At 41.4% G+C, this 23,487-nt stretch overlaps 1 protein-coding gene across 3 annotated transcripts in view; it reads right to left on the reverse strand.

Annotated features, from left to right (window-relative positions):
• LOC108410498 (retinoic acid receptor beta) overlaps positions 1-23,487 on the reverse strand; it is a 297,200-nt gene that overhangs the window by 7,990 nt on the left and 265,723 nt on the right. For all 3 annotated transcript variants that reach the window (XM_037546495.1, XM_037546517.1, XM_037546532.1), the window contains 2 exons: positions 21,194-21,370; positions 1,827-2,031 (listed from right to left, as the gene is read on the reverse strand). In XM_037546495.1, coding sequence (XP_037402392.1) covers positions 1,827-2,031; positions 21,194-21,370 — 382 coding nt within the window. The remainder of the gene's footprint in view (positions 1-1,826; positions 2,032-21,193; positions 21,371-23,487) is intronic.

Genomic DNA, 23,487 nt, shown 5'->3' on the forward strand with positions numbered 1-23,487 from the left:
GGAAATGCCAACCACCAGTTCTGTTATGGCAGCTAACAGATGCCTGCGCTGACTCTCATCGCACTGAGTGATGGGGGGTGGGGGGGTTGTGGCATCCTACCCACCCAGAGAGCGAGGCCAATTGTGTTCTCTTGGACTCTCGGCCACGGACGACTGTAGCATTGCCAGGGATCGAACTCACATCCTTCTGACTCATTCTTAGACAGTTGCGCCACTTGGGAGCCCATAAAGCATCATTTTTAACCCTTGTGTGGTGTTCAGGTCTGTGGGACTCATTTTTCATGTTTACCAAAAGAAAACATTGTGATTTATTATTATTTCAGCCTCAGATTCTCGGTCCACATATAAAATAACCCATTTTCAGGGTCTTCACTCTGTTCACCCCCCCACACATTTATATTACACATGTGGTGTTGGGCTGAACCTGCGGGGAGTGAAAGTGTGGAGGTGCTGTGTCCTTCACTCTGTTCTCCTCCTACATGGCCTGCTGTTATAGTGTGTGTGTGTGTGTGTGTATGGGTGTGTGTGTGTGTGTGTGTGTAAGGGTGAACAAAATGCACAGGCTGCTGACTGGCTACAGCTGCTAGAGAACCCTACACTGGACACTTGTGATATTTTAAACATCTGGTATTTTTCTATAAATAGTTATGACTGTATTGATTTAAAAGACATTAATGTGGTGGGTTCAGCAGACCACCGACTAACAAACACATCAGCACCACACAAGGGCTAAATCTGTGCAGGGTGTTGTGAGGCAATATAGTCTCCAAAGAAAATATCTGAAGATTTTTTCAGATTTGCGACTATTTTAAGATTATCAACATCATTATCCTTGTGATATCATTACAGAGACGTGTGGGTTCTCTGGTGGTTCTGGATGGTAAATAAAGTGTCTATATCTGTGTTGTAGTCATGGCGACGCCTGGTTCCCATCACCACCACTGTAAAGACATCTGAACCATTTCACACCAAACCGCTCTAAATCTCTCTGTTTACGTGTCACACACTGAATTACGCAGACTTTTAGAGACATTAGACATCCTCTACAGCGAACACACTTCTGCACAAATACCGTAATATTCATTTGCTGAATTTAACATTTTGCAAAAAGAAAAATCTGACCTTAACATTAACACTGTGGATACGTTTCACCGGAGAGTTCAACAATTTGGCCATCAGTAGATAATCAGCAGGGAAGTGCCAGTAAAGCACGAGAGAGCAAACACATAGAAGTTGTGCAGTAACATGCAGAAAAATGTCATTTTAAGCGTGTTCTCTGTGGAGGACACATCAACTTCTTCACTCTTAGAAAATCAACAACATGGAATTTGACCGAGGGTGTGCAAACTTTTGCATAATGCTGCATTCAGTGAATCGCTTGTATGATGTATGTATATTGATGTCCTTATCTCTGATTTCGGTGGTAACACTTATTTGGATGGTCCACTGTAGACACTCAGTCTATTTTTAACTGACTTTTAACTAAATATCTAATAAATGCCACTGGCCTTGAAGTTGAATGTGAAAGACTCTATCAAACCGAACTCTAACCCTAACCTCGAGGCAACACCTACACCTGATCTTAAACCTAACGCTGCTGATAACCAACTAGCATCACCATCTGTAGATCATCTATTAATTATTATAACAAAAATATATTTTCTGCTATTAACGAGACACAGAGGACAGTCTCCCTGTGATTCACGCCGGGGGTCCCACTCCGCTGCGCACCACCCCGCTGACAGTTATCGTTCCCGGTATGACCCAAGACACTCCCCGACCCCCACAGCGGGCATGCTGTGCACATGCGTGTGCGTGAAGCCCACCTCCAGAGATGAGGCAGATGGCGGAGAGCAGGCCTGTCTCCGTGTCGTCCATCTCGATGGGCAGGAGCTGGTTGGCGAAGGTGAACACCAGGTCTGTGAGAGGCCCGAATCCGGCGTTGTGCATCTGCGTCCGGTTCAGAGTCAGCCCGTCCGAGAAGGTCATAGTGTCCTGGTCCGGCGTGTAACGCGTGCAGATACGCAGGATCTGCGTCCACACACACACACACACACACACACACAGAGCACAGATGAATACTAGGGCTTGACCGATATATCACCCCACCCCAATGACAAGAGGAGCACTGACCCAGTGACAGACTAGTACCTTTATTTCTGAGATTGTATGTTTAAGATGAAGCAACTCACACAGTATTTTCGAACTTCTAATACTGGCATCTCTATTTGTTTTATGTGAAACTGAATCAAATTTATTGCACCTGCTGATCTTCTGAAATGAAGGGTATTAATAGAGAGTTTGTGCTGCAGTAACAGCCTGGATGCTGGAACATTGCTGTGAGGATCTGACTGAGCATTAGTGAGGTCAGGTAGTGATAGAGACTGGTCAGTTCTGGATCATTCCAACTCATCCCAAAGGTACTGGATGGAGCGCCATCTGTCCAGAATTTGCACTGCATAATGCCTTTTAAATGCAACTGACAGGCAGTTTTTTGGACATTAATGCTGCAAAAAAGAGTTCATGTGCAAATTTTGCCTGGTGTCATTACAAAAGATGCTGCCGTTGCTCGCTAAGATTTCAAGCAACCAGTTGCAGTCATGGCGAAGGAGCTTCCTGAAGCTCTCAGGGAGAACAATATTAAACAACACTTCAATGGAAAAAGCTCCAGAGCCCTAACAGAGGCTTTAAACGTGGCTTTTGGTCCATCGTGTCCCCGGACAGGCCAGGAATGATCTCCCTCAGTCTAATGATTAAAGCTGAGTGCTACTTTTTTGGGATAATTACACATTTTTGTAGCTGGTTGGTACAATTTTTTGTGTGGCTATTAGAGATAATTTTCATTACAATTTCTCTACAGGCTTCAGTCAATCTGTGCATAGGTTGAACCATTGGTGGTGACTGCAATTCTGAGTGAGCCATGGACAGTTTGAGCAAGCGGTCACACGCTGATCTCACGCGCTGGTCACACCCATCTAGCAGGCTCAGCTAAAGCCAAACAAACATTTTAATAATAGTTCTGCGCAAGCCGATTTGAGAAAACCCGCCACGCGCTCATTCCGCTCAGTCGGTTGCTGTAGAGCGAGAAGAGAAGACGTGTTGTGTGCAAGAATGGCTGAGACATGGAGTCTCACCCCAAACAGAGTCAGGGCCACTGTAAAGGTTTTGAGGCTGAAGTGTTGCTGAAGTTTAACAAAGGACTCCGAATGTCATGTCTGTAAATATCTTGCTGAAACGTTTAAATTGGAGCAGTTTTATTTCAATAGTTGTCAATGCTTTGCACAAAACTGTCTGGTTGTATTCGGTTAAACTTGTTGATTTTTATTAGGAAAAACCTTGAATGATTGACTTTGCCTTTACTTAATCTACATTTTTGTTGGATATCACACGTTTGGGTGTGTGCGTTTGATTGTTGGCTACACTTAAATGCACTTCAGTGATCTTTTTGTATATTTGAAGCTTTTCAATTGTTTCTTTCTGGCACAGGATTAAATGCAGTGCGTTGTTCACGTGGTCAGTTGGGCTTGTTTGGTGTGTCAGGTGGAGATTCACAAACATTCTGACAATCATGCTTTGAAAGTACCTAAAAAGTGGCCACTACTTTTCAAAAGGTAGCTAAAAAGTGGCCACTACTTTTCAAAAGGTAGCTAAAAAGTGGCCACTACTTTTCAAAAAGTAGCTAAACAGTAGCCACTACTTTTCAAAAAGTAGCTAAAAAGTGGCCACTACTTTTCAGAAAGTACCTAAAAAGTGGCCACTACTTTTCAAAAAGTAGCTAAAAAGTGGCCACTACTTTTCAAAAAGTAGCTAAACAGTAGCCACTACTTTTTAAAAAGTAGCTAACAAGTGGCCACTACTTTTCAAATAGTACATAAAAAGTGGCCACTACTTTTCAAAAAGTAGCTACAAAGTGGCCACTACTTTTCAAAAAGTAGATAAAAGGTGGCCACTACTTTTCAAAAAGTAGCTAAACAGTAGCCACTGCTTTTCAAAAAGTAGCTAAAAAGTGGCCACTACTTTTCAAAAAGTAGCTAAAAAGTAGCCACTACTTTTCAAAAAGTAGCTAAAAAGTGGCCACTACTTTTCAAAAAGTAGCTAAACAGTAGCCACTACTTTTCAAAAAGTAGATAAAAAGTGGCCACTACTTTTCAAAAAGTAGCTAAAATGTGGCCACTACTTTTCAAAAAGTAGCTAAAATGTGGCCACTACTTTTCAAAAAGTAGCTAAAAGGTGGCCACTACTTTTCAAAAAGTAGCTAAAATGTGGCCACTACTTTTCAAAAAGTAGCTAAAATGTGGCCACTACTTTTCAAAAAGTAGCTAAAAGGTGGCCACTACTTTTCAAAAAGTAGTTGAAACATCAGTTACACAGAGAACAATAGGAAGTGAACTGCCCTGTGGTCATCTCCGGTCCTACACCCCATGCTGAACTCCTCTGCTGCAAAAGAAGCTCAGAGATGACGTCTAAAACATGAATCTAGACCAATCAGAACTCTTCTGGAGATGTTCTCTGATCAGGTAAACCTAAATTAGAACTACCCGGCAATAATTCAGCTCATCGTGTTTGGAGAACGAAGGGTTGAGCGCACGAGGCCAAGAACGCCCACTGTGAAGCACGAAGGTGAGAGCATCATCATACAGGGCAACAGGGCAACAGCTGTAATTGCCAACGATGACTCTGTAAGACATACTAATGCATTAATTTGTGGTGCCATAGACCACAGACATGCTTTATATTCATATTTACAAAGTTCAAAGCCATTCTGGGTGTATCTGCAGCTGATCTTCAACTGGAAATATTAGAAAAACGAACAAAACGGTCTGAAAACTTGTCCTTCCTGGCTGTATATTTGTGTGAAATGTGTATTGGTGCATGTAAAGTAGTGAGAGGTATACTGGGTGTGTGTGTGATGTGAGGCGGTGTGTATGGCTGGCTATATGAACCCTTTGAAGCTGATGCATTGAGTTCGGGCTGACAGTGATTGGCACCAACGTCAGGGAGATGAAACAGAATAAAACATGGCTGCTGGCTGGGCTTACACACACACACACACACACACACACACACACACACACACACACACACACACACACACACACACACACACACACACACACATTGTTTGATCCTCCCTCCAAAGCCAAACTCCACAGCACAATATACCACCGTGAACAGTCATCACAGAGGACAAGGTGAAACTGGCTGGAGGTGTGTGTGTGTGTGTGTGTGTGTGTGTGTGTGTGTGTGTGTGTGTGTGAGACCAAGAGGAAGAAAGTTGTATGAAAGAGAAATGTTGTACTTTAAAACAGTCAAAAGAAAAATGAATGAAATATAACAACTTTACTCGTCAGTGTTGAGAATGGGGGGGGGGATCAATCAATCAGCACTAATGTTTATGTTAGTAATGCCAACCATTTAAAAAGACGTTGAAAAGTCTTTAAAAGACTGAAGTCTGACACCCTCTCACACCCAAAGGCAGCTTTTGGACTGAGGATCTTGCAGGGTCACTATCTGCAAGAGTGCAACTAGATGTTTTAGCGGATTTCCCATCATGCACCTGGTGGACATTTACATTGCAAGCAGACAAAGGCCCAGTCCCATTTCACCCCTCACCCCTACCACCGAGCCCTTAGCCCTCCGTATTGCACGTTCACGTCTAGGGGTGTCCTGATGCTTGTTGAGATAGAGGGGTGTGGTGAAGTGTTGGGGCTGCATGACCCTCCAAACTGAGGTTTTTCAGAGACTCCAAACGGAGAGACATGAGAAAAAAGATGGAGCGCAAGAGACCAAAGAAACTCACAAATGTGAGAATTTTTTCCTTTAAAAAATTATGAAAACCACAGTTTTATCTCAGTTTATTGTGGTTTCAGTGGATTTTGGTCGTTTTCTTCATAACAAGCATAAAAATAAGCATAAAATCACTAATAGCATGCTAATGTTTCGGTAGCTAGCTAGCTAACTTTCCCGTTCCACCTTAAATAGTCCAGCAGTTCAGACACCTGAAGCTCCAGAATGTCACTGCTGCTCCATTTAAGGTGGAACAGGAAAATTCAAACAAGAATCTGGTGAATATCTGACTTCAGCTTCATATCATTATAGAATCATAGAATTAGGGGGGTGATAATAAATAACTGCCCCCCTCTTTGAAGGCGTCTGATCCCTAAACGTAACTAAAGCCCAGCAGTGAGGAGCTGAACTTTCCCCTCCTCTGCTGTCCCTGCAGACGGGCAGGGTCGCCTACAGAGCGGCGCTAGTAGCTGTTAATGAAGTGATGCTCTGTTTATTAGAGGGTCTCATTTCAGAGGGAAGATCTCAACCACTGCCCTGTAGCTCAGGAACAAGGGGTGAGGGTGACACTCAAAAACAAGGGATAGGGGTAAAAAGGAGAAATGGGACTGGGCCAAAGTGTTTGTCCCTCTTCACTCTCTAGTGGTACAAGTGGACAAACACATTTACATTCATGGCATTTGGCAGACGCTCTTATCCAGCGACTTACAGCCTGATTATTTTACACAGGAAGCCTAACAGCATCGTTTACTGGGTAACTAACTGATTACAAACAAACTAACAAACTAAGAGGCCAGAAAACGGAAAAAACTTTGATGCTTCTTCAGTAAAGAAGTCCTATGTTCCTTACATCACTGTTACAGTGAACTTGAAATATTAAAATAACCAGTTTATGAGATTTTAGGCTCTCTCTCTCTCTCTCTCTCTCTCTCTCTCTCTCTCTCCCTCTCTCTCTCTCTCTCCCTCTCTCCCTCTCTCTCTCTCTCTCCCACTCTCTCTCACTCTCTCTCTCCCTCTCCTTCTCTCTCCCTCTCCCTCCCTCTCTCTCTCCCTCTCTCTCTCTCCCTCTCTGTCTCTCCCTCACTCTCCTTCTCTCTCTCTCTCTCTCCCTCTCTCTCTCACTCTCTCTCTCCCTCTCCTTCTCTCTCTCTCTCCCTCTCCTTCTCTCTCCCTCTCCCTCCCTCTCTCTCTCCCTCTCTCTCTCTCTCTCTCTCTCTCTCTCTCTCTCTCTCTCTCTCCTTCTCTCTCTCCCTCTCTCCCTCTCTCTCTCTCTCTCTCACTCTCGCTCTCCCTCTCTCTCTCTCTCTCTCTGTCATTCTCTCATCCGCTTGCTCTCGCGCCCCTGGCACGTCACTATTTGCATGAGTCCAGCCTTAAAACTTACGATACTATTAAACGCGGTTGATTAAGTTGCAGCGTCCAGACCAGAAAAAGACCTACCACAGCCGTCCTGACCACCTCGCACTGAACGATCAAGATGACGCGAGAGTGATGCAACTCCAGCAAGACTCTCATGATTTTATTCCGACATTGGAGATTTGTCTACGACAGTGAAATCGCTTGAAAAGTCACAGTGCTGAGTGGTCTTCTCTCAGTGGAAGGATGGACAGAAACTCCTGTGGATGTTTTCAGATCTGGAGCAGCTTGATCTTCTCCTCTCTCTCAGAGATCAAAGCTTGCAGTGGTGTTTATCAGATGGAGACATTTTCTCTGGAACTCTTATTAGGTTTTTTTGTACTCCAGTTTTGTAAAATCCGTTTTTTTTACTGAAATTTCTTATGCAAATAGATTATTGTCTCATATCTAATCTACTCTAAACGCTCTCAGTGGCTGTTTTTTTACTGAATATGATCTCTGACTTGCTTTCCTTTACTAAGCTGTAAATTTGTGTCTAATCAGGCTCTGTTTGCATTACAATCATGCAAATTGCCAGCTAATCACTGCAGAGTCATCAGGAAGATAAATTTTAATGGGTTACTTTGAAAATTGAATAATAGAGTCTAACAGTACTCATGACAGATCAACTGAGAAGCATCAATGTTAGAATCAATAAATCCTGATATAAAACTGCAGTGTGTATCAGAGTCGTTTATTTATGTAATGTATTGTATTGTATTGTAGTGTATTGTGGTGTATTGTATTGTAGTGTATTGTAGTGTATTGTAATGTATTGTAGTGTATTGTATTGTAGTGTATTGTAGTGTAGTGTATTGTATTGTAGTGTATTGTAGTGTAGTGTATTGTAGTGTACTGTAGTGTATTGTATTGTAGTGTATTGTACTGTAGTGTAGTGTATTGTAGTGTAGTGTATTGTAATGTAGTGTAGTGTATTGTAGTGTAGTGTATTGTAGTGTAGTGTATTGTATTGTAGTGTATTGTAGTGTATTGTATTGTAGTGTATTGTAGTGTAGTGTATTGTAATGTAGTGTATTGTATTGTAGTGTATTGTATTGTAGTGTATTGTATTGTAGTGTATTGTAGTGTAGTGTATTGTAATGTAGTGTATTGTATTGTAGTGTAGTGTATTGTAATGTAGTGTATTGTAGTGTAGTGTATTGTATTGTAGTGTATTGTAGTGTAGTGTAGTGTATTGTATTGTAGTGTATTGTATTGTAGTGTAGTGTATTGTAATGTAGTGTATTGTATTGTAGTGTATTGTAGTGTAGTGTATTGTAGTGTATTGTATTGTAGTGTATTGTAGTGTAGTGTATTGTAGTGTATTGTATTGTAGTGTATTGTAGTGTAGTGTAGTGTATTGTAATGTAGTGTATTGTATTGTAGTGTATTGTAGTGTATTGTATTGTAGTGTATTGTAGTGTAGTGTAGTGTATTGTAATGTAGTGTATTGTAGTGTAATGTAGTGTATTGTATTGTAGTGTATTGTGGTGTATTGTATTGTAGTGTAGTGTAGTGTATTGTAATGTAGTGTATTGTAGTGTAATGTAGTGTATTGTATTGTAGTGTATTGTGGTGTATTGTATTGTAGTGTATTGTAGTGTAGTGTAGTGTATTGTAATGTAGTGTATTGTATTGTAGTGTATTGTATTGTAGTGTATTGTAGTGTATTTTATTGTAGTGTATTGTAGTGTAGTGTATTGTAATGTAGTGTATTGTAGTGTAATGTAGTGTATTGTAATGTAGTGTATTGTATTGTAGTGTAGTGTAGTGTATTGTATTGTAGTGTATTGTAGTGTATTGTATTGTAGTGTAGTGTATTGTAATGTAGTGTATTGTAGTGTAGTGTAGTGTATTGTAGTGTAGTGTATTGTAATGTAGTGTAGTGTAGTGTATTGTAGTGTAGTGTATTGTAATGTAGTGTAGTGTATTGTAGTGTATTGTAGTGTAGTGTATTGTAGTGTAGTGTAGTGTATTGTAGTGTAGTGTATTGTAGTGTAGTGTAGTGTATTGTAATGTAGTGTAGTGTAGTGTAGTGTATTGTAATGTAGTGTATTGAAATGTATTGTAATGTAGTGTATTGTAGTGTAGTGTATTGTATTGTAGTGTATTGTATTGTAGTGTAGTGTATTGTAGTGTAGTGTAATGTAGTGTATTGTAGTGTATTGTATTGTAGTGTAGTGTATTGTACTGTAGTGTATTGTATTGTAGTGTATTGTAGTGTAGTGTATTGTATTGTAGTGTAGTGTATTGTAGTGTAGTGTACTGTAGTGTATTGTAGTGTAGTGTATTGTAGTGTAGTGTATTGTATTGTAGTGTATTGAAATGTATTGTAATGTATTGTAATGTAGTGTATTGTAGTGTATTGTATTGTAGTGTATTGTATTGTATTGTAGTGTATTGTATTGTACTGTAGTGTATTGTATTGTAGTGTATTGTATTGTAGTGTAGTGTATTGTAATGTAGTGTATTGTAGTGTATTGCAGTGTAGTGTATTGTAGTGTAGTGTATTGTAGTGTATTGTATTGTAGTGTATTGTAGTGTAGTGTAGTGTATTGTAATGTAGTGTATTGTAATGTAGTGTATTGTAGTGTATTGTATTGTAGTGTATTGTATTGTCGTGTAGTGTATTGCAATGTAGTGTATTGTAGTGTAGTGTATTGTAGTGTAGTGTATTGTAGTGTATTGTAGTGTAGTGTATTGTAATGTAGTGTATTGTAGTGTATTGTATTGTATTGTGGTGTATTGTAGTGTAGTGTATTGTAGTGTAGTGTATTGTATTGTATTGTATTGTAGTGTATTGTAGTGCAGTGTATTGTAATGTAGTGTATTGTAGTGTAGTGTATTGTAATGTAGTGTATTGTAGTGTATTGTATTGTATTGTAGTGTATTGTAGTGTAGTGTATTGTAGTGTAGTGTATTGTATTGTATTGTAGTGTATTGTAGTGCAGTGTATTGTAATGTAGTGTATTGTATTGTAGTGTAGTGTATTGTAATGTAGTGTATTGTAGTGTAGTGTATTGTATTGTATTGTAGTGTATTGTAGTGTAGTGTATTGTAATGTAGTGTATTGTAGTGTAGTGTATTGTAGTGTAGTGTAGTGTATTGTAATGTAGTGTATTGTAGTGTAGTGTATTGTAGTGTATTGTAGTGTAGTGTATTGTAATGTAGTGTATTGTAGTGTATTGTATTGTATTGTAGTGTATTGTAGTGTAGTGTATTGTAATGTAGTGTATTGTAGTGTAGTGTATTGTATTGTATTGTAATGTAGTGTATTGTAGTGCAGTGTATTGTAATGTAGTGTATTGTAGTGTAGTGTATTGTAATGTAGTGTATTGTAGTGTATTGTATTGTATTGTAGTGTATTGTAGTGTAGTGTATTGTAATGTAGTGTATTGTAGTGTAGTGTATTGTATTGTAGTGTATTGTAGTGCAGTGTATTGTAATGTAGTGTATTGTAGTGTAGTGTATTGTATTGTAGTGTATTGTAGTGTAGTGTATTGTAATGTAGTGTATTGTAGTGTAGTGTATTGTATTGTATTGTATTGTAGTGTATTGTAGTGTAGTGTATTGTAATGTAGTGTATTGTAGTGTAGTGTATTGTAGTGTAGTGTAGTGTATTGTAATGTAGTGTATTGTAGTGTAGTGTATTGTAGTGCAGTGTATTGTATTGTAGTGTATTGTAGTGTAGTGTATTGTAGTGTAATGTAGTGTATTGTAATGTAGTGTATTGTAGTGTAGTGTATTGTAGTGTAGTGTAGTGTATTGTAATGTAGTGTATTGTAGTGTAGTGTATTGTAGTGTAGTGTAGTGTATTGTAATGTAGTGTAGTGTAGTGTAGTGTATTGTAGTGTGCCTACACCCTGTGGACTGTCTACACTCAATTTACCACTGACAGAATCTCTCTCTTTCTCTCTCTCTCTCTCTTCACCTCTCTCTCACTCTCTCTCTCTCTATGTCTCTTCCTCTCTTTCTTTCTCTCTCTCTCTATCTCTCTCTCTCTTCCTCTCTCTTTCTTTCTCTCTCTCTCTTTCACTCTCTATCTCTCTCTCTTCCTCTCTCTCACTTTCTATCTCTCTCTTCCTCTCTCTCACTCTCTTCACCTCTCTCTCAGTCTCTATCTCTCTCTCTCTATGTCTCTTCCTCTCTCTTTCTCTCTCTCTCTCTCACTCTCTCTATCTCTCTCTCTCTTCCTCTCTCTCTTTCACTTTCTATCGCTCTCTCTTCCTCTCTCTCACTCTCTATCTCTCTCTTCCTCTCTCACTCTCTTCCTCTCTCTCTCTCAGTCTCTCTCTCTCTCCCTCTCTCTCTCTTTCACTCTCTATCTCTCTCTTTCTTTCTCTCTCTCTCTCACTCTCTATCTCTCTTCCTCTCTCTTTCTCTCTCTCTCTCTCTCTCTTTCACTCTCTATCTCTCTCTCTTCCTCTCTCTCACTCTCTCTCTCTCTTCCTCTCTCTCACTCTCTTCACCTCTCTCTCAGTCTCTATCTCTCTCTCTTCCTCTCTCTCTCTATGTCTCTTCCTCTTTCTTTCTCTCTCTCTCTCTCTCTCTCTCACTGTCTCTATCTCTCTCTCTCTTCCTCTCTCTCTTTCACTCTCTATCTCTCTCTCTCTCTTCCTCTCGCTCACTCTCTTCCTCTCTCTCACTCTCTTCACCTCTCTCTCAGTCTCTATCTCTCTCTTCCTCTCTCTCTCTTTCACTCTCTATCTCTCTCTCTTCCTCTCTCTCTCTATGTCTCTTCCTCTTTCTTTCTCTCTCTCTCTCTCACTGTCTCTATCTCTCTCTCTCTTCCTCTCTCTCTCTTTCACTCTCTATCTCTCTCTCTCTCTCTTCCTCTCGCTCACTCTCTTCCTCTCTCTCACTCTCTTCACCTCTCTCTCAGTCTCTATCTCTCTCTTCCTCTCTCTCTCTTTCACTCTCTATCTCTCTCTCTTCCTCTCTCTCTCTATGTCTCTTCCTCTTTCTTTCTCTCTCTCTCTCTCACTGTCTCTATCTCTCTCTCTCTTCCTCTCTCTCTCTTTCACTCTCTACCTCTCTCTCTCTCTTCCTCTCTCTCACTCTCTTCCTCTCTCTCACTCTCTTCACCTCTCTCTCAGTCTCTATCTCTCTCTCTTCCTCTCTCTCTCTGTCTCTTCCTCTTTCTTTCTCTCTCTCTCTCTCAGTCTCTATCTCTCTCTCTCTTCCTCTCTCTCTCTTTCACTCTCTATCTCTCTCTCTTCCTCTCTCTCTCTCTCTTCCTCTCTCTCACTCTCTTCACCTCTCTCTCAGTCTCTATCTCTCTCTCTTCCTCTCTCTCTCTGTCTCTTCCTCTTTCTTTCTCTCTCTCTCTCTCTCTCTCTCTGTCTCTATCTCTCTCTCTCTTCCTCTCTCTCTCTTTCACTCTCTATCTCTCTCTCTCTCTCTTCCTCTCTCTCACTCTCTTCCTCTCTCTCACTCTCTTCACCTCTCTCTCAGTCTCTATCTCTCTCTCTTTCACTCTCTATCTCTCTCTCTTTCTTTCTCTCTCTCTCTCTCTCACTCTCTATCGCTCTCTCTCTTCCTCTCTCTTTCTCTCTCTTTCACTCCCTATCTCTCTCTCTCTCTTCCTCTCTCTCACTCTGTTTCACTCTCTCTCTCTCTCTCTCTTCCTCTCTCTCACTCTCTATCTCTCTCTTCCTCTCTCTCACTCTCTTCACCTCTCTCTCAGTCTCTATCTCTCTCTCTTCCTCTCTCTCTCTATGTCTCTTCCTCACTTTCTTTCTCTCTCTCTCACTCTCTCTATCTCTCTCTCTCTTCCTCTCTCTCACTCTCTCTATCTCTCTCTTCTTCTCTCTCACTCTCTTCACCTCTCTCTCAGTCTCTATCTCTCTCTTCCTCTCTCTCTCTTTCACTCTCTATCTCTCTCTTTCTTTCTCTCTCTCTCTCTCACTCTCTATCGCTCTCTCTTTTCCTCTCTCTCACTCTCTCTCTCTTTCACTCTCTATCTCTCTCTCTCTCTCACTCTCTATCTCTCCTCCTCTCTCTCACTCTCTCTCTCTCTTCCTGTCTCTTCCTCTCTCTCTCTTTCACTCTCTATCTCTCTCTCTTCCTCTCTCTCACTCTCTCTTCCTGTCTCTTCCTCTCTCTCTCTTTCACTCTCTATCTCTCTCTCTTCCTCTCTCTCACTCTCTATCTGTCTCTTCCTTTCTTTCTCTCTCTCTCTCTCTTTCACTCTCTATCTCTCTCTCTCTCTTCCTCTCTCTCACTCTCTCTCTCTCTCTTTCACTCTCTATCTCTCTTCACCCCTCTCTCAGTCTCTCTCTCTCTCTCTTCCTTTCTCTCCCTGTACTGGAAATACAGAGAAAACAGAGCTGAACTGAAAATAAACTCAGTGAGCAGCTCTTAAAGCGACAGTTCAAAAATGTACAGTTTCCCTGCTTCATTCCAAATATAGTCAGTCAGCCAAGACGTGCTCAGTGCCTGAAGTCTGCAACTTTAGCTCTGCACTGTAGCTGTGAGGATACGGACGCCTATACAGTGGGCTCCAAGAGTGAGGGTGCTGCTAGTGAACTCTTTTCCAAATGAAATTTTAACCCTACTGTAAATCTTATTATCAAATTTATACAGTACTGTAGATCTTACCTTATGATTTATAGTGTTCTAATGTATTTAAAACCCTGTTTCCTAGCAGTAGATCATAGCAGATATATAAAATACATATATTTTAGTAGCAGATATACAATATGTTTCATTACAAATTATTATCAGCTCACGGCAAAGATGTGAAAAACATATCATAGCATAGTTAAGATTTCTGACGGCTTCAGTAACATGATAACATAATAGCACTACGACTGATGGACAATGAAACTCTGCACTGCCATGTCTTTACAGCCCCTACGTCTTCTCTACTCTCCTCACCTCCTCTTATAAAAAGGATGTGAAAAGATATAAAGCTCAGTGTGTATACAGTGGGTGCGGAAAGTATTCAGACCCCTTTAAGTTTTTCACTCTTTGTTTCATTGCAGCCATTTGCTAAAATCAAAAAAGTTCATTTTATTTCTTTTTAATGTGCACTCAGCACCCCATCGACAGAAAAAAAACACAAATGTAGAAATCTTTGCAAATTTCCATACCCACTGTGTATTTATATATACATACATAAAGAGAGAGAGAAAGAGTTTTAAACACTGTGTCCACTCACTGTCCACTCTATTAGACACTCCTACCTTGTCAGTTCACCTTGTACACTAACACACCACCACCACGTCAGTGTTACTGCAGGGGTGAGAATGATCCACCAACCAAACAGTACCTGCTCTGTGAGGGTCCATGGGGGTCCTGACCACTGAAGAACAGGGTAACAGAGTATCAGAGAAACAGATGGACTACAGTCTGTAACTGTAGAACTACAGAGTGCAATGAGCGCAGAAACGAGGAGGTGGTTATATATATATATATATATATACATTGTCATATATATAATATATATATATATATATATATGATAAAGATTATTGAAATATTGTTTAGCTTATGTCTACAAATGTACCTGTTTTGAGACATTTTATCTTACAAAATAGTCTTTTTCCCCTGGCAGATAATTCTCTAAGCATCCTTTATCGAAATATAATTGATTAATCGTGACAGCCCGTCATTCCACACACCCAGAAACTCCACAATCTCTTCTTTCACCTTGCCAGAAAGACTGCAGCTCACACATCACTGTGCAAACAACCTCAGTGAACTGAAGGACGTACGAGTGGCGGATACTGCCACTGCAGATAAAGGAGACCCACTACGCAGGATTATGGTAATAGGGACGGCAGTCAGTGGCCTGAGGTCAACCATGAGGCTTACCATCGTGCGTGTATGCCTGCTGATTGCTTCTGTAAAGCAGGATCAGACTGAATGGCAGGAACATGGCACACTGGGTCTGAATGAGGCCCTATGAAAGGCGGATTCAGTCACAGGAAGGGATCAAGGCCTCCGGTTAATGGGATGAAAATGAAAAATGGAATCGTTACATCTGCCGTAAACACACTCCGGTGTCTAGAGTCCGATTTTCTGATTTAAAGACAAAAATAGCTTAACGACCATAAAGGAAAACCCCTTCCTGATGATGTATCTTGAAGGTGGGAGGAACGTTTGATAAACTACAAGCGATCTGGGGTGGATTTCCCGGGGGACGGCCTGTTGCTGGCTAATGCCAAGGGAAGCCTGATAGTTCACATTACTGCCAGGAAGCTGCAGTACTGCAGGGTTCATGCTGCTCTATAGATACTGCATTACATGACAAATAACATGGTACAGGCAAGTTGTTAGATGGTTACTAAGGTGTTGCTTGACATTGCTACAGTTTCCCAGGTGGTTGTTAAGATTGCTGGTAGGCCATTGCTATGCTATCCCAGGTGGTCGCTAAGGTGTTGCTTGACATTGCTACAGTTTCCCAGGTGGTTGTTAAGATTGCTGGTAGGCCATTGTTATGCTATCCCAGGTGATTGCAGGTGTTGCTAGGCCATTGCTATGCTGTCCTAGGTGGTTGCTAAAGTGTTGCTAGGCCATTGCTATGCTACCCTAGGTGGTCGAATGTGTTGTTAAGCTGTTGTTATGCTATCCCAGGTGGTTGCTAAGATTTTGCTAGGTCATTGCTATGGTATCCAAGGTTGCTGGTAAAGTGTTGGTAGGCTGTTGCTATGCTATCCCAGGTGGTTGCTAATATGTTGCTTGGCCATTGCTTTGCTATCTCGGGTGGCTGCTAAGGTCCTGTTAGACTGTTGCTTTCCTAGGTGGTTGCTAAGGTATTGCTAAGCAGTTGCTATGGCTTTCTAGGTGCTTGCTAAGATGTTGCTAAGCCATTGCTATGCCAATACTTGGTGGTTGGTCAGGTGTTGCTACGCTGTTGCTACGGTATCCCAGGCGGTTGCAGGTGTTGTGAGGCCATTAGTTTGCTAATCCCTGGTGGTTGCTAAGGTGTTGCTAGGCTAATTCTATGCTAGCCTTAGCATATAATGCTAAGAAGTAGAGTATTGAGTATTATATATTTTACAAACGGAGTGACTCAGTTTCAGGATGCGGAGCATTCGCCCTTTTACTCCAATGGAAAAAATATGTTTGAACAAAAGCTGTACGAACACCGTAAGTTGAATGGGTAACCTATTCAGGTTTAGTCTCTACGATCCTGCAAAGTTTTGTGGTTCTAGCTCAAAAGCTGTAAGAGAACTACAAAAGAACCACAGAATTACAACTGGCTGTGGAATAACACTGTAATAATAAGCCAACGTAATAGCATTATATTCCCCCCGTCCTCCAGTACTGATATAACTGGTGGTACAACTGGTAAATTTGCTTTATCTGATAAACCTAACAAGGAAAAAAAGGCAAAAAAGGGAAGAAAGAGACAGAAAGAGGTTAAGACTCATGATTTTGTGCTGAAAGCTCTCTCTTTTCTCTCAGTCCTCTCTCCCTTCATCTCCGCTCCCTCAGGGAAATCGCTAATCAAATCACTGGCGATCTCTCTCTCTCTCTCTCTCTCTCTCGCTCTCTCTCTCTCTCTCTCTCTCTCTCTCTCTCTCTCGCTCTCTCTCTCTCTCTCTCTCTCTCTCTCTCTCTCTCTCACTCTCTCTCTCTCTCTCTCTCTCTCTCTCTCTCCCCCCCCCACCTTATCACTGAGCTCTGTTTCTCGCTCATTACTGCGGCAGCCTGAGCTCGGCACACTGCACACACGAACACAAACAGCCGGAGGGCCTCACACTCACTGCGGCCCGCATTTACATCCGAGCCAGAAAACAAACAGCAGCGTAAACGAATCAGTCAGACATTAGAAACAACTCAGCAACAGCTAAAACAGAGCTAGTCTCACAACTGAGTGTAGTATCAGAATCACAATACTGAAAGGTATGTACACCAATGTTTCTACGCTCACTGTCCAGTTTATCAGCTCCACTTACTGTATAGCTGCACTCTGTAGTTCTACAGTTACAGACTGTAGTCCATCTGTTTCTCTGATACTCTGTTACCCTGTTCTTCAGTGGTCAGGACCCCCATGGACCCTCACAGAGCAAGTACTGTTTTGGTGGTGGATCATTCTCAGCACTGCAGTGACACTGACGTGGTGGTGGTGTGTTAGTGTGTATTGCGCTGGTCTGAGTGGATCAGACAGCAGTGCTGCTGGAGTTTTTAAACACCTCAGTGTCACTGCTGGACTGACAATAGTCCACCAACCAAATATAATAATAATACCCAGCCAACAGCGTCCTGTGGGCAGCATCCTGTGGGCAAGCATCCTGTGACCACTGATGAAGGACTAGAGGATGACCAACACAAACTGTGCAGCAGCAGATGAGCTGTCGCCTCTGACTTTACATCTACAAGGTGGACCAACGAGGTAGGTGTGTCTAATAGAGTGGACAGTGAGTGGACACAGTGTTTAAAAACTCCAACAGCACTGCTGTGTCTGATCCACTCGTACCAGCACAACACACAGTAACACACCACCACCACGTCAGTGTCACTGCAGTGGTGAGAATTAAGATTAAGATGAAGTGACCCTTGTTAGTCCCACAACGGGGAAATTTCACCTCTGCATTTAACCCATCCGTGAAGTGAAACACCACATACACTCTACTGAGCACACACACACTAGGGGGCAGTGAGCACACTTGCCCGGAGCAGTGGGCAAATCCACAGTGCCCAGGGAGCAATTGGGGGTTTGGGGTCTTGGGGCACTTCAGTCATGGACTGTCAGCTTAGGGGATTGATCCGGCAACCTTCCGGTCACAGGGCTGGTTCCCCAACCTCCAGCCCATGACTGCCCCCCTGTTCTTTAAGGGTTCTTTAGTAAAGAAAATGGTTCTATATAGAACTAAGGAACACTCAAAGAACCCTTTATATGATTTGATATAATTGTTCTTTCGTTCAATGAAGAATGTGCTGCAGATGGTTCTTCATAGCACCAAAAAGGGTTCAAAACAGCTCTATAATGAACCATCTACACCATAATCTCCATCAATCTGAAGAACCCTTTCATGATCAACGAACCCTTTATTTATGCAAAGATATCTTTAAGTGTTCACGGTTCTATATGGAACCGTTTTCTTTACCAAAGAACCTTCAGTAAAGCGTGTTGTCTGTTGATCTGATGGAATCAGTGGTTAGAAAGTAGGTTATTCACCACGATCACATAATTATCATTAACAGTGTTTTGACTGGCTGTTTCATTAAACTTAGTGCAGCTTAGTAAGTTTCAAGAAACAAGAAAAAGTTGCATGAAAGTTCCACCGTGTAAAGCCAGCCCAACATTCACACAAGCAACAACCCAAACTCACCTTCTTCTCGTGAGAAGATGGAAATGCAAAACCAGCTTCTAAGGCTGAACTTTTTAGAGGCGTGTCTACAGATTTCTTTGAAAAACTGAAAGTGAGTCTCCTGAAAAGAATGGAAGCTGGAATAAAGGTGAAGTGCAGACACATTATCCCCTTAATATTCCAGGCTTATTACATATTAAGGCTTATTATGCATTAACTAACAGGGACTTCAATGCAAACTAATGAAGCTTTTCTTAGGTTATAACTAAGCTTATAGAAGTCTGTAATAAAACACTGAGCTCACCGGTGGGCCCGTGGCTTGGTGAGGGCTTAAATACTAAAAATTGGGGATATTACAATTGGTAGTTAGGCTTGTGTGTAACTTATCACAGCAGATAAAAAATAACACTTTATGATTAAGAGACCCTTATTAGTCCCACAACGGAGAAATTTCACTTCTGCATTTAACCCATCCGTGCAGTGAAACACCACATACATGCCAGGGGGCAGTGAGCATACCTATCTGCAGCGCCTGGTGAGCAGTTGGGGGTTAGGTGTCTTGCTCAAGCACATCTCAGTCACGTACTGTTGGCTCTGGGGATGGAACCGGTGACCATATACATGAAACATTTCAGTCTGGTTTTAGGCCACATCACAGTACAGAAACAGCACTAGTGAAAATTGTAAATGATCTTATTATTCTCTGACAAAGGAAAGGTGTCTTTGCTAGTCCTCCTTGACCTTAGTGCAGCATGGTCCTACCTCATTGATCGCTATCAGTTTGTTGTAAAGGGTGAATCATCTGTCCTTGCAAATGTAAAGTATGGTGTTCCACATGGCTCTGTTTTAGGACCTATATTATTCACATTATATATGCTATGACTGGGCACCCTTATCCATAAACACGGTTTAAATTACCACTGCTATGACGATGACACTCAGTTATATATATATATCAAGCGAACCGGATGATAAAATTAAACTTAGCAAGATTGAGGACTGAGTAAAAGACTGGATGTCGAGTAACTTTCTCCTACTTAACTCAGATAAAACAGAAGTCCTCCTTCTTGGTCCAAAATCAGCTAGAAACAAACTGTCTAACTTAACACTTAACAATCTCTCAGTTTCATCAAGCTCATCTGTTAAAAATCTTGGTGTCATGATCGACGCTGATCTGTCCTTCGACACACATATAACTAATATCACTAGAACAGCCTTCCTGCATCTCCGCAATATTGCTAAATTAAGAAATGCATGATCTCTACAGGACGCAGAAAAGCTAGTTCATGCATTTATTACTTCAAGGCTGGACACTGTAATGCCCTGCTGTCTGGATGTTCCACCAGAAGCCTTAACAAGCTTCAGTTAGTCCAGAACGCTGCAGCCAGAGTCTCACAAGAACCAGAAAGTTCGACCATATCAGCCCAGTTTTATCAGCCCTGCACTGGTTACCAGTTAAATTTCACATTGATTATAAAATCCTATTACTGACCTATAAAGCTCTAAACGGACTCGCCCCTCAGTACCTGAGTGAGCTCCTCTCCCACTATGAACCATCACGCCTACTTAGATCACAAGGTGCTCCTCACTACTGGTACCTAGAATTAATAAAGCTACATCAGGGGGGGAGCTTTCTCATACAAAGCCCCCCAGCTCTGGAATAATCTTCCTGTTAATGTTCGGGAATCAGACTCAGCCTCAGTCTTTAAGACTAGGCTAAAAATTTACTTGTATAGTGGAGCCTTTGGTGATTAGTCTCCCTGTCAGGTCTAGACCTGCTGCAGTCTCCACTGCTCTGTTATCCTGTAATCTGTGGTCAGCCACTCTTTACAGAACTGACTCTGTGTTTTTCTTTCCTTTCTTTGCCGAGTTGATCAGCTGCCCATCCTGTGTGTCTGATGCTGCTGCCTCTTCTGCCTTGATCAGGTGCCACTGCTCGGCAGCCTTCTGGACCGGCTTGACCGCCATTGAGCTTCTTGCTGTACAACACTGTGCAGTCCTCACCCTCAGATGCTGCTGCTGCCGCTACTAATTATAAACTAACCAAATTAAGCGCTGCCCACCTGTTTTTCCCACTTTGTACTATAATACTATAACACTTTATACTAACAATGTTTGCCCTCCGGTGTCGACCAGAGGAGGGTGGGTTCCCCTTCTGAGTCCTGGTTCCTCTCAAGGTTTCTTCCTCTTGCCCTTAGGGAGTTTTTCCTTGCCACTGTCACCACTGGCGATGCTCATGGGGGGCTCGGACCCGTATTCTCTCTTTTCTTTTTCTTTCTGTAATGCTGATTGTTCTTTACGTTTATGTTTGTAAAACTGCTGCTTTAGGCTGACATTTTTGGGTAATTCCAGTTTCATCAGAGTAATAAATAAGTGGAAGGAAAATGATGATGCTCTGCTGTCCCGCACTGACACACCTCATTCTGATGATTCAGAGTTAAAATGGCTCAAGATAAGATGCCCCCCAACACTTGGTGTGATCCAGAACTGACCATCCAACATCAGTACCTGACCTCACTCATGCTCAGTCAAATCCTCACAGCAATGTTCCAACATCTAGAGGCCTTCCCAGAAGAGTAGAAGCTGTTACTACAGCACAAATTCACTATTAACACCCTTCATTTCAGAAGTAGCGCTGGTGTCTACAAACTTTTGGACATGCAGCGTGTATGCATTCACTCACTCACTCACTCACTCACTCACTCACTCACTCACTCACTCACTCACTCACTCACTCACTCACTCACCAGTATGTCCAGACAGGCAGCTTTCAGCAGAGTGATCTGGTCAGCAATGGTCAGTCCAGTGAAGCCAGGCACTCGTTTGGCAAACTCCACGATTTTGATAATGCACTTGGTGGCCAGCTCACTGAACTTGTCCCACAGCCCCAGGTCCAGACGCACGCGGTGGTCAGCACTCGAGTTCTGGAAGAGGAGAAAGCACACTGTCAGTTTGAGACACCTGGCCTGGGGGCAGTCGTGGGCTGGAGGTTAGGGAGCCAGCCTTCGATCCCCTGAGCTGACAGTACATGACTGAGGTGCCCCTGAGCAAGACATCTAACCACCAACTGCTCCCTGGTCGCTGCAGATAGGGCTGCCCCCTAGTGTGTGTTCACTAGTGTGTTTGTGGTGTTTCACTGTACAGATGAGTTAAATGCGGAGGTGAAATTTCCCCATTGTGGGACTAATAAGGGTCAATTAATCAATCAATACGGTTTTGTCCACACTTTGGACGATTATCGTTCAGATTTGTTCTTCCTTTTTTGTTGTTTTGTATTTCCTAATGATGGGCTCAGACCGAGGCGCTGAGGTATTATGTGAAATTGTCACGCGCACTAAGGCTGGAAGAATTTGTGTTGTTTATGCAGAATTTTCCATTTTCACTTTTCATTTGTTACGCTGTACAGTGTTTGGTACACCGTGCACACTCACTGTTAGCGCTGCCAAGTCTATCCCTCCAAACTGGGACAGTTTGAAAAGGCAGCTGTGGCATAAAATGATTAAGCTTCACGTTCTGATGGACGGCTTTGAAGCAAACTTTGGGCTGAAGACTTCTGCTGGACCTGGCTGCCTTGGAGAAAATAAAAATGCAGCAATATCTGCAGGATATTAAAAATAAATCCAAGTGTTAACCAGCGAAAGACGCTTAAAGTTAATAAAACTGAATATAATGTATAATCTTCAGAGATCGTCCGTAATAACTGGTTAAATAAAGATTAAAAATAATATATATAGGGTGACACTGCCAGCAGCATCTCCAAGATGAGAACTGCTGGGGTGTTGCTATAGTTACAGTGATGGGTGTTAACGACCTGCCTGATATTGTGAATGTCGCTGGCAACTGCTGTGGTGAGTTTTGTTGGGGGGAATAAAATGCTGATTAGAGAACAAACACATCAAGAGGCACCAATAAATTATCCAGCCTAAATTATCCAGGCCTGCCACAATTACTCAACCTTCTAATCGCAATTATCTGAAATGATCATAATTATGTAATTACTGCAACTTCTATCAGGCCAATCTATATCTGCACATATAGATTGACATCTTGCACATCTTCTATCTATATTCTATATATATATAAATCATTGCTGTCCAAAGAAAAACAGATATCTCCAAAAGAAATAACTTCACAGGAGAGGGCAAAAACTTTATCTTTCAATGTAAGTTAATGGAAAGAGATTTAATTCAAAGCAATTTTGGAGAATTTCTATTGGTCCAATCATCATGAAATTTTCACACAATGTAAAGGACATCAACTGAGCTGAAAATTGAGATATATGTTTTTCATTGGACAACGACGATATATATATATATACACCCTGTGTACCCTGTATGACTAACATATTGCATATATGGAAATGTGTACAACGCTATATATATATCATAACTTTTATTTCACAACTTCTATTATTGTACAACACTGTATTTTGGAATGGTGCAATACTGGCATATACTAATATATATATATTATGTATTAATATATTATTTCTTTTTCTATGTTTAAGTATTACAAGGGGGCTACACATCAGAGATTTTCATTCATCTTCACACCTGTGTAAATGTGATGTGACAATATACGTCACTTGATTTGAGCTCATTTTTATCAATTTCAATATTCAGTATTTCGATTTCACAGACATACTGCAGCAAATAAAAAGTGAAGTAGGTGCGTCGAGCTGAGGCAAATAATTGTAAATATAAGGCAGTTAATAGAAACATTATGGGGCTTATGAACACAAAACGTGCAATAACATGTTTAGAGGGCAGCAGAATGAATAATATAACATGAATAATAAATAATACAGCTACATAGTTAATTTTAACATTAGCATGTATGCTGGCAGAATTAGTGTTTTTTTAACTAAAAGAACTCTACATATAATTCTGTGAAACTCTAGACATTTCTGAGATTTGATTAGACAGTACAGACAATGTTAGCTACTGTACGTAAACACAGCTAGTGAGCAAGGTGGCTAATCAGCCAATGTGGCCACATTAGGCTTGTGTTTAATAGTTGCAAAATGAAATCGTTAATCGCA

The sequence above is a fragment of the Pygocentrus nattereri genome, chromosome 1 (genome assembly GCF_015220715.1).
Source record: "Pygocentrus nattereri isolate fPygNat1 chromosome 1, fPygNat1.pri, whole genome shotgun sequence".
Lineage (NCBI taxonomy): Eukaryota > Metazoa > Chordata > Actinopteri > Characiformes > Serrasalmidae > Pygocentrus > Pygocentrus nattereri.